General features: G+C 40.5%; 1 protein-coding gene across 1 annotated transcript in view; it reads right to left on the reverse strand.

The window, feature by feature from the left end:
- LOC104159068 (MAP7 domain-containing protein 2-like) overlaps nucleotides 1-12339 on the reverse strand; it is a gene marked incomplete at its 3' end in the record, with an annotated part of 47860 nt that overhangs the window by 21925 nt on the left and 13596 nt on the right. The window contains exons 2-5 of the mRNA XM_009696878.1: nucleotides 10382-10459; nucleotides 6946-7109; nucleotides 1680-1794; nucleotides 669-767 (exon numbers count right to left, since the gene is read on the reverse strand). Coding sequence (XP_009695180.1) covers nucleotides 669-767; nucleotides 1680-1794; nucleotides 6946-7109; nucleotides 10382-10459 — 456 coding nt within the window. The remainder of the gene's footprint in view (nucleotides 1-668; nucleotides 768-1679; nucleotides 1795-6945; nucleotides 7110-10381; nucleotides 10460-12339) is intronic.

Consider the following 12339-nt stretch of genomic DNA (forward strand, 5'->3'; position numbering starts at 1 on the left):
ATCTACTTCACAGTCCTTTTATGGGAATAATTTAAAAAGACCCAAACAACTGAACAATATAAAAGAAAACAAAACACAATTGCCTAAACAAAGTCAACTACTTGAGTTTGTCACAAATACCAGCTTGGCCAAAATCCACTTCAGGAGGCTGAAAACATAGCAGGGCTGTTTATACCAAATTTGCTTGCTCTTAAAATATTGCAGAAAAAGGCCCTTGAGATGGAAAAAGACAACTGTTCTGATAAAACATGGTCTCTGTAACACATTTTCTCTTACTGTGCAACTGAAATTTTTTTCAACAGCACCTGCATCTGTGCAGGTCCATTAGAACTGTCAAATATATGTATAATTATATTTAGACACACACAAATACAGAGCACCCGCAGAATTAACAGAGATGACAATCTGAGCGGTAAAGTCTACAGTTAGTGAGAAAACCATGAAATGCTTCTACTGTGCTGTAATGCAACGCATGCACTGCTCCACCATGGCAAAATTAAAAGGAAATTAGAAAGACATTTGGTCTACATCACTAAGGGTAATGCTGTAGAGTACCAGACTGAAATAATAAGAAAACCGTGGTTAGGAGGGACAAGATCAGTGCATGGATTACAGTGATTAGAACAGTTATAAACAAGACATGATGGTACTGTGATTCTCTGAAATACCATTGAAGGAATCAGCAGGAGCAGTAGAGGTCACAGGGTCTGGAGGAAGGGTGTTGGCAGCTAAACCTAGAACAGGGGGTGGGGTATTTTCTGATTCACCTACACAGCAATCAGAGCAAAAAGAGGTGAAAGAAATTACTGAATAAATTGGGGGAGGTGGAATTAAGCATAAACTGCATCACAAAGACAAAATGGTTTATTTTTCAAAGTATGAAAGACTTCTTTTATTACCATGTATATTTAATTTCCTGGCTTTTTTGATGGCATACTGTGAAAACTATGATGTGAAACAGATTTTACCTTTTTAGAGTAAAGTGTATTTACACACTGTTTAAAAGAGAGTAACTGTCATATTTCATCATCACCCAAACATGGATATTTTTCCCCTTAACAAACCTGACAAATTTAAATAAATTATATGATTTAAAACAGAAAACATGCATCTTTTTGAAATATAAAAGCAGTACATGACTGATTATGTAATAAAAATAATTTGTTTTGAAGAAAAAACAAAGAGAGCCACAACAAAAAGTACATGGGGGAAAAAACCCAACTATTTTAAACTGCATATGCTGCACAGTCATCTAGAAATTCCCATCAGGTTTTTAGAAGTACCAAACAGAAACAAATCATCTTTTGCAAGGCTTAGACAGCACTCAGTCTTTTGGTAAGTATTAAATTTGCTAACTGTGTGCGTGGGAAGACAATGTGGAGAAAGAGAATAAGGGAGAGAGAGCATAAATTTTAATTTTAGCATTTAGGCATCCTCCAAACAGGTTCTGGTTACTCTATCAAAATGGTCTGCATTCCTAATGTTAGGAGTGACCTTTCTCCCCAGAAGGTATTAGAGAGAGGAAGCCTGGCAAGCAATTAGAAAGCATTTATTCACACCCCAAGGCAGTAGCCCCTACAATACTACCCTAACTATAAAATGCATCATCCTTACTACCTCCACAACCTCATGCCTTTTGCACTTCAAGATCTGCAATGCAGGCAGCCTGTTTGACTTACCATCTCTCCCTCCTGAGCCTGCAGCCAGTGCTCCTCCCCACGACCATCGCTTCTGCTTCTGTTCCAGCTGCTGGCTGCGTTCAAGGGACCGACGCATCATGGCTTCTAAACGTTCCTGGTTATATTGGTACAAAACCAGAAACCAAATCTGAATCAGTTCTTTAGGAGCTTTTATTTCCTCCTTCTGAATCCATGCTAAAAATACACAGTTCCCCTGTTGCTCCATGCAAAATGATTACAGGAGCTTGTCTGCAATAAAAGAAAAAGGACTGAATAAAGAAGGTATCAGCATGCTACCTACCTCCAAATATGTGTATCCTTTGTCTGCAAGCCACTGAGGTCACTACAGAGGCCTAAGTAAGTAACACAGGTTGCATCGCTGCCTAGCATCTGCTCCTGCTGGTGAGCCTGCTGCTGTGCTCTGGACTTAATTTGTATAAGAATAATGCTCGACAAGCATTAACTCCTTCTTGTCTATGCAGACCTCAGGATTTTTTTTTCCATCCCTTTCTGAGCACAGCCAAATTGCTGCAATGCCAGTGGCTCCACCTAGCCACGAAGATAAATGATCACTTCAAACCCAAAGTAGGTTACCTTGCAGGATGCCCAATTTATTTATTTATTTTTACAAAAACGCCTTCCTTTTTTTCCCACTGTGTTCTTTACAGTCCAGGCATTTAAGAGCTTCTGATTTCCTCCCCGCTGCCGTGTAATTTTTTAGTGCATGCCCAGATAGTGCTGTTCTGAGATCTACTTTTTTTCCTCCACTCCCATATTCTTCTCCAGGACTCGATGAGTTAGGCTTTTCAGATGGGGAAGAACAAGGAGATTTCTTTCCTCCCCCTAAATCCTACCCTATCTTTAACTTACAGCTGTGTATGGTCACCTTATTCCCTCTCCATCATCTCCTAACTCTCACTCAAAGACCTCCACTCAGTTTCGTTCCCACCTCCTGCCCCTGCTAGTTTCTCAGTGGTTCATTGTTGTGGCAATGATCTCTGCACCCTTTTCTCCTTCCAAGCAGAAAAAAAAAAAAAAGGCTCTTTCCCACCCACCATTCCACCACCTACCATCCTCTTCCTTTCCTCCTCCCAATATCTCATTCACATCTGGTGATCTCTTCATCCTCACATTTCAGCAGCCCAACCCCTATTGTAAAAAATGAGTCTGCTCTTGCTGCCTCCAACTCCTGCCCCAATGGTTTTCAGCCCTGTGATCCTATTAGTATTTTTGGTCCTATTACTTACTACCTTTGCTGTGTCCTTCTGGTCTAGTATAAAACTCCTACTCTATCCACTTCGAACTCTTGATTCTGCAGGCTTCTGTGACTACATCAGATCTCCTTTGATTTCTATCAATCCCCTGCTCTATCTCCAATATCTTTTGGCAAGTCAGACCAACTGCGTGGAAAACCTCTCCTGCATCTCTTGGCCAGATTACTTTGTTTCACCGATTCATGAAAATTATGGGTTTGTATTAAAGGTGTGTGCATCAAAGAACAACATAAGACAAATGAAGGCTCTGCGTTAAGATACATGGGGAGCTGCAGGAGCAAGTAATGGCAGGGGGGAACAGAGGATGGTCAGTGTTGTAACAAGGACTAAACTCTTCTCCTAACGTCCACCACACAGCAAACTGAAAGACCGCTTGCATAGCAACCTCAAGCAGTTTGCAGCAAAATTTTTCTATTACTCGTGCAACTGAATTCCACTCAGTATATGAACTGCCAAAATATGTCTGGAAAGCAGCTATTACTTCCATATAATTCAAAAATTAATTAACTTTGAATTATAATATAGTAAGTAATCAACACTATAACATCTTGAGTTTTTCACACTCTTGTGTTTAAGTGCATACTTTTTACAAATGTAACAATAGTGCATTTGCACCAAAACAATCCCTGCAAGGCTGAAGGATATTCTTCTCCATTTAGCAGTTGTTACATCAGTCTTTCAAGTCTGAGTGCTGGATTAGATTTGATGCTGTCTACCAGTAGCGATTCATTTAAACATTAGTATATTGATAGGATCAGCACTAATTTTATCAATTTCCTTTTTAACAAAATCTGATGGTTTTATTAAAAATGGATCTTCAACAAGATGGACGTTATTGCTCTCATTCGCACTAGCATCCTTAACATGGCCCATACATGTTATATGTTCATATATCTTATGGATATATGATGTTCGTATCATCTTATGGAACATAAGAGCAGTAGAAGAACACAGCTTCTACGGAGACTTCCCAATACTCTGTGTACAGCCAGACATTTATTTGCAAGGTATTTCCAAGTCACATGGAAGTTCAAGATAGGGAAAGGGAAAAAAATATTTTAACTAAACAAGGACTAGCTTTGCTTTTATCCAGTCCCAAAGCCACTGGCTACCTACTGTTAAAAGCAACTCTTCAATAGCTTCTGTTGAACAATATGCTTCTTTCCTCAAGGCTCATGGACTGCTTTTACTAAAGGAAGTCGGCAGCTTTAAAAGCTATAAGGAGGGAAAGGCAGTGCTACTGAAGACCTCTATAGATAAGAAAGGTGCAGACAATGCAGACAGGACAATTTTCAGACACTTTTATTTCACTCCTGTCTGAGGAACTGGACACACTTCCACTGTGCTCTGCAAGAAGCTCCAGCTGCCCCAGAGGAGAACTCTGCCAGTACACCTTCATTCCCATCAACACAGACTTTAAAACCATCATCTCTTATCTGGCACTGTAGAAGGGAAAAAGTAAACAAAATAAATTGAACTTTAGCCACCTCCTCTTTGAGAAGTCCTTTGCATGCAAAACAGCCAAGCAGAGGATGCTCTGATGTAGAAAGCCAACAAGTCCCCACAGTTTGTCAAGAGCCATTAATCTCTCCAAAACTCTTACAGATGCAACAACAACATTTTCTAGAGAGAGATGTATATAACCTGTTCCTATCACAAATATGCACTGCCTTCTCCTGTGTTAAAAAGCAAGGAAAAAAAGTCTTAAGGAAGATATAAAGGACAATCAATAAGGCAGAGAGCAAGGAAGAAAATCTCTCTACTTGGCACTTCAGATGCCTGATGAGCAAGTAAAATGGGTGCTCTAGTCCCCACCCACTGTAAACCAGTGTTAAAAGGAGAAACACTGAGGACATGCTGCAGTATACTGGTTCACTGGCCAGGGCACACCTCCCCGCTCCAGGTATGGGAAATACAGGTTCAAAGCTCTTCCAGTAAAGGTGGCCTCAAATGTCCAGAATGACTTATGTGCAGCGAGTAGCTCGCAATGCTCAGGGAGCAGCAACTTCATCACCATCCTTACTCAGACCTCCACTGCTACTACGCATACAGAATTTGAGGGGCTCATCAGAAGAGCGAGGGGGTGGGAGGGTGGGATTTCGCAGATTGTTTAGTAGCATTCAAATAGAATTTGAGAAATGAGGGAATGACAAATAACCATGAAGGGAAGCCAGGAGGTAGTGGTGTCTCCTTTTCCCAGTTTCCTTCTTCCCTCATCCTTCCCTGTTCTACCAATTATTCCCTTATGTACCTTCCTCTCCTTCAGAGGCTCCTGGATTTGTCCTCCCACCAATCCTAATCCACCCCTAAACAAAAAAGCATCCTCTCCTGTCCTCCTGCCCACATAGCCTTCTCTCGGGTTCCTCAACCTGGGGCAAGGGGGGGAGGGAAGAAAGGAAAGGAGAGGGAAAGGAGCTAGGTCTGGGCCTGCCTTGGCTCCCAAAAGGCTTTGGGCAGTTTAAGGTTGAAGGACCAGGTCAGTGAGCAGAGCTAGGACTGGTATTCGTATTATAACCAAACACTTGGAGGCAGCCTTTCTCTCGCCATTAGAAAAGTCTCCCATCCCATGTACAGGGTAATGGGGAGCTATAACAGCTTGCTGATGCTTGGGAGAAACATCACTGTGCGCTCAGCCTCTTAGGTCCATCTCTCGGCAAGTGCAGGAGGCCACTACAGGAGATGGGGTCCCCACTGAATAGATCCTTTGGGTCTGACCTGGCACAGTCTCTCCTATGTGCGACAACCCTGCTCTCATTCCTCCATCAAAGGCAAACCATGCAGGCAGTTGCTCACTCTTCCAACACCCCTCCCCCTTCCCTGCCCCCCTCCGGTGCAAATTTTGAGGACAGGGTTTTGGAAGTTTTTGTACTTGTCACTTTCCCTTACAACTCCCATAAAGTGGATCAATTTTGTTTACCTGCAAAAGGTTATTACAGCAGGAAATACTAGGGTAGGAGCACATCAAGGTCAACGATGTTACCACAGAAGGAGGGAGACCTCCTACCCTTTGATTCAGGTTTTTGCCATTTTTCTTACCAAAATTTGAAACATACCACATGACAAAATATCTTCAAACGAATTCTCAGCCATTATGCAGAAGCCACAATCAGTATGCTACAGTTGAAAGAAAAATGGCAGAATATAATCTTCCCTTCAGGTTAAAGTGAAAAATCAAACAACAAAAAAAAATTTCAAATGGACAACAGTATGTTATTCTCATCCCCTGCAGAAGTGTTTTATCTCTTCTGCAAAGATATTTTGATCCAAAGATGGGGGGCAGAAAACATCACGCGGAGACATACACACACAGAGCATTCAGAAGTCTGCATCAGAAATTGGACTCACTATAGCAAAAAAGAACCTTAAATGATCTCAGCAGGGAGAGTAGAACAGAGGAAGGGTATGAAGATGTTTCAAAAGATACACGATTAATTCTGTACTGTGCTAGAATTTTAAACCAGCCTAGATTCTTCACTGCTTTAGGTAAGAATTTCTGATTTTATGTCACTGAGGAAAAATGAAATAACATGTTCTCATAAACATTATTTCAGTTTCATGGACAATAAACAAAAGAGTGAGAAAAATATCTCCCTTTTATAGAAACACTCATCTTTAAAAACTACCTTCTGGAAAGCTGGTGCTTTATTGTCTGACAGTCAGAGCACCAGATACATTAGCATAAGTAGATGACTATTCTGTGAGACCAGGAAAAAAAAAAAATCAAGATACAAAAAAAAGCTTTGGAAAGTGTTTTTGATGTACAAGCAGTAGTAGAGTACTTACAGCTGTGGTGATGTGCATTTGCAGTTCCTGAAGGAATGCCCACATCTCTGGGGAAAAAACAAACAAACAAAACCCCAAAACTCCCCAAAACCACAGAACAATAACAAAACAAAACAAAAAAACCCAACATTTAATGCATGTCAATATTCAGCTATGTGTAATGCTACCATACAGAGTTGCTCTGCCGTACATCTCGCAGTGGGCCTTACCTCCTCCTCTTTAAGCTTTTGTCTCCTTTTTTCTTCAACAGCTGCTCTCTTCTGCTCCTCTCTCTGCCTCTGTTCCTCCAGTCTTCTCCATCGCTCCTCCATTTGCTTTTCATATTGCAGTTTTGCTCTTCTTTCCTTCTCCAGTATCTGCTGTTCCCTAGCAGCTTAAGCAAAGAAAAAGGTGTGTTTCACTTTATGCAAATTTTCTTCTGCTTTAAAATTATTTGATAACACGACACAATAGTGTAAAACAACAAATACAAGTACACAGGGCTTTAGTCCACTAAGATCAAAAACGTAGTGCACAGAAGTGCTGGAACGATTAGTAAATCTAAGTGATTTGCTCAATAAATAAATAGGGAAGCCTTCTGTACACAAGGTGACAGTTTGTACCCCGTACCTGTGTAGAAACAGTGTACAAAATAGTTATCAACACTTTTTTGTTTATGTTTCAAATCTCTATGTAGCTTAAAGCCAAATTCTTTTTTCAAATGTTCCCAGTAGGTTTTAAAGTGAATCCGTTATAAAGAAGTTCCAAGGGCTTTTGCTTCAACATGTATAACTGTGCTTCTCATTATGGTGCTGCCTTCAAAATAAATACACGAAAACAACATATGCTAAATTTTCTATGAAGCTTTGAAAATACACCATTCTGTTCATAATTTGGTGCTACATCATTATCCACTTCTGCCTCTGCATGAGAAAAATTGTTTCTGTTATTGAGGGTTTGCCCACTTGTTTATTCCAACTGTAGTCATAATCTTCTTGAGACATCTGCTTGTTACAGAAATTCAGACTGCAACATTACATACAGGACTGTTGCTTCAGGTTTACATAGGAGAACAAGTAGCAGCAGTTAACATGACAAATCGTGAAGAAAAATCCACTTCTCATGCAAGTGTATTTCATAAAAAGGCAGGAAAGAGGAGTTCAGTAAGCATGCCTACATATGCACAAGTCTGTAATGTCACATACCAACACACATGGAGCCAATATCAAAAAAGGAATATTCTCACAGTTGCCAGGCTAAGAACTTGAAAGTTAGGGAAAGCCAGAATTAACGCTGCTTATATAAGAGCTAGTCCTTCAACCTGCTCACCTATTTAGCCTCAGTCTGCTGCTTCAGTTCCTGCTTCCTTGTACAGCAGATTTTCACCCTTCTAACTCTCTCCCAGTATCTCCCCATCATTCCTAAGCTCTTGCCCAGACATCTCAATTCCCTCTTCTCAGATCAGCTTTTTCCCTCAGGTCCTGCCCCCAGGCTCTTTAACCACAGCCATGACCTTCAGTCCCTCTTAGCCCCACTCCACCCTCAAGCCCTTGGTTTAAAGCCAGAGTCCCTCCACCACCACATCCTTTTCCAACAGTTGCATTTCTTTGCCTTGAATACTAGATCCTCCTAAAATACTTCTTCCTCACATCCAACCTGCTTTACAGAACACGTTCTACATTATTCTTGTTAGAAATACAGTTGGTGTTGTCTTCCCCTTTTGGCTCCTGAGAATTCACTATTCCTTCTGTCCCAGGATAGGGTAGTATGAGAGAGGTGTCAGTGCTGCAGGCAAGCCTGGACTTGTACGCATGAAGAATCAGACTTGTCAATAGATACGAGTTACCTCAGAGACAGTGGAAGACAAGTGACCCGTCACTAATTGTTAATGACTACTAGTCATGTCAGGTAAAGCACGTGAAAACAAGATGCTGGAGTTGATAAAAACCAAAAAAAGTGAGGTGTCCAGAGATTGTGCTAAGATTACCGTCTGAGTAAGTAGATGAAACCTGGGACTGGTTATGGATAGAGAAGCAAACCATCCTGTCATCATGGACATATATACAATTCCTGTTCCTTAATTTAGGAATACTAAACCACTGATTAATGAGTTTTGGCTTTGGTGAAAAGGTTATTCCATATTGCTGCAAAGTACCTGCTGGTTGCATAAAGATCTGTCCTTCTGGGGAACTCACTGCTTTTTTCTGAACTTCTAAAAAGAAATTTGCCACAGACAAATTATGACCAAAATCCAGAGCTCCCCATTCTAGAAACTGTCTTAACCCTTAAAAAGTGTGTTTCCAGAAGGCACGTACGATGTCTGGAGACAAGAACTCCAGCCAACTCCTATCCAAATCCCCTGGGCCAACCACTCCCAGATTCTCCAGCTTTCAGTTTCTCTCTCGTCTCCTCTTCTGCTTTTTAATGCAAGTCCTTTCTAATCTACTCATCATGTCACTTTCTTGGGAACCAGTAAAGAAGGGATAATCAAGAGGACAGAAGAGACAGTCTGGACTGAGCATACTTGGAAGAGATGTAAGCTACAACTCAGGCTGGTGCATGCCCTATATAGAGAGGACTTCTATCAAGATTAAGTACTGAACACTAGCAGATTTTCACAAGAACTACCAAAAGGAATCTTGCTTACCAAGCCCACAGTACTAAAAAAATGCCAAATCACTGGTCTCAAGCCTGACGTTTTGTCAAGAAATGGTCAACAGTTTGTTTGTTTATTTATTGTAAGAAAACCAGTATTTTCCTATGATTCTTCTCACAAGTGTCCATACTGGTTTAGCTGACATTACTTCAAAATAAGCCTAGCTTAAATTTTACAAAATCATAAACACTGGCAATTCTTTCTGGCAGGTATTGTCAGGTAACCTTAAGGAAAGTGCTACTGTCCTTTCTTGTTATTACAATGAGGAAAAGTGAAGTTAATTGTTCAATATTTTTTATATATATACACACACATAAGTATATGTCTATATAGAAAGTCTAAAACAATGTTGAACAGTTATTTTCATTCATAGATAAATATATACAAAATTAACTGCGTATAGACACACCCCTCATATCTTTCTCTCAATTTCCTCCACATTTCCCTGGAGGTATTAGTAGATTAAAAAAAATTGACTATTTAAAAAATTCTAAAATCAATACTTACGTTATTCAGGAAACAATAATTTTTCTCATCCCCTTGAAAGATTAACCATTTTAAAACTTACGGAAAAGTATCTGCTCTATGCCATACTTAAAAACTCCATGATATCTTTTAATACAGCTAAAACTTAATAGATTAAAATTGAGGCTGTTTCACCAAACAATCCTACGTATTATCCTGAGTATTATTTAAGGCTTATTTGGTATTTTTACAAATTGGAATCCTAACAGTCAATATCTTGCACAAACCTATATTCAAAAGTACATAAATCAAAGAAGAAAGTCAACTTGTAACTACTGAATATTAAATACTTGAATGGAAATCAAAGATGACATAGATTAGTTTATTTTTTATAATTTAATTTAAAAGTAGTAATATAAGTGATAAAGACTAGGAACAGACTGAACCACAATGTTTAAAATTCAGAACAGAAAAAATGTCATGTTAGTAACTTAAGCCTATTAACATGTATACATAAATAACAGATACACCTCCTGCCATCTTACCAAGGTATTTGTCCCTTTCTTCTCTTCTCTCTTTTGCCAGTCTTTGTCTTTCATCGGTTTTTAGAAATCCATCAATGGCTGAAGTCAGAGAGAAGGGGGAAAAAAAAAAAAAAGTGTTAAAAAAGTCATAGTAAAACTAAAGTGGCATCCAAAAGAACTAAAAAAATCCACCAAAAAATAAATTGTATCTACTGCATTTAACAACAAAAACTATTTTGCACTTGTATGCGGGCAGGTTAACAAGCTGGGATTTGGATACATCTTGGGCACAGCCTCCTACTTACTGCTGAACTCCAAGCACAGCTCCTCAGTATAAATGCCTGACTCCTCACAGCAAACAAGCATGCTGTTAGTGTTTGTTTTAAAACTTCAAACTTCCTTGGGAAAAGCCATAAGGATGCAATTAACATGTATTCATCTTTGTTAATAATCTAATTTTAAAGTTTGCGGTTAAAAAAGAAAAAGGTAGTTCAAGAAAGCAGTAAAAGTGGCATGCAGCTCTCTTAGAATATAAGACTATCTGGAGTCCCAGCCTTCATATTCATGGCTCAACACAGCCCCAGAGCTTCCTTGGCCACAGGAAACCACTAGCACCAGCTCATTTCAACAACCAGCAATTAGCACTGGATGAGGCGACAGAGGCAGCAGCCCTCCTGTCCTCTTTTCCAGGTAGGAAACGCCTCATTTCCTCCTCGAGTTGGTATCTGAAAGCAAGTTACTTTTTTGGGAGGAGGTTGCCTAAGGATGTTTTGTACCTGGATCCAGACACGCCAGTTCTTTGCACAGCACGAGCCACTGAAAAGCCCAGTTTAAGAAGGCAGGCAGGCAGAGCGTGACACATGAGATGCCTCGGCGTCACCTGCTAGCGTGCCCCAGAATGAGCAGCCAGATGGACCTTAGATGGACCTTCTACATTAGCACAGGTAAGTTCACCAGCTAGTGACCTGATAGACCAGCAAGAGGATGGTATTCTTTTAAAACAGCTGTTAGGCCTCCAGTGCCCTCCTTCATCTCTCTGTTTTCAGGATCTTCTGGGGTCTCAGCAGGGCTGCAGTGCAAACAGGCACGGTGTCGCACACAGTTTACATCCTTTGCAATCGTGATTTGGGCTCCCTATTGAGTTGCTGAATTATAATTAAGTCCCCTTCCCTTTTGCTCCAAGAACTGCAGTTGTTTAATTTTATCAGATAAATATGAGTGGAAAAGTTACTTAGACTGTAACCCCAACTCTCTTCCTGAAAAGTCACACTTGCAGGCTCTTCTCCAAGGGCATCCTGTCTGTGGGAGCAAAGATTTCACATAGCAAGTGCCGTTCTGTAAAATGCACAGTTCTGTAGGAAGGCTGAAAACCAGCCTCAGTGTCCCTTGTGACTGGTCAAAAACACAGGTCTCAGCTGTCCCCCATCAGAATAACAGCTTGCCTCGTCCCCAAGCAGCACCTTCAAACACCATCTCTAATCCTCCTCTGCACACACAGATGGCAAGTACCTGACAGCAGCCAGGCCTCTGGAAAAATGTGATTTTAGCTCCCAGCTGGTTAATTACAACTAGAATTTATGGGTCAAATACATATCTATTTATTACCAGAGATTCATCCTACTTCCATACTAGTCTGCTTGTTTGTTCACTTGGCTGCCATTTATTGTCAGATTTGACAAGCAGGGAGGAGAGGAGGCAGCTCAGTAAAGCAACCATGACAGACATTTGCAACTACATTGAAGGGGTCTGAAATAGGCAGCCACGACTGGGAATCCTGTTGTCAGCATAGTTAAATTACAGCTCCAATCGAAGGTTTTTCAGTGATCTGAAAGTCAAAACAGCATGAAACCTACAATTTAGGCTAGAAGCAGCAGAGAAGGTGAAATCAAGTCTAGATCAAGAGCCCAAAGAGGGAAGGCTGAACCTGGGAGCAAGTGGAGGCTGGAGAAAGGGGAAGAGGCAAACAGAGGCAGGGACCT

The sequence above is a fragment of the Cariama cristata genome, unplaced genomic scaffold (assembly GCF_000690535.1).
Source record: "Cariama cristata isolate BGI_N322 unplaced genomic scaffold, ASM69053v1 scaffold10123, whole genome shotgun sequence".
Lineage (NCBI taxonomy): Eukaryota > Metazoa > Chordata > Aves > Cariamiformes > Cariamidae > Cariama > Cariama cristata.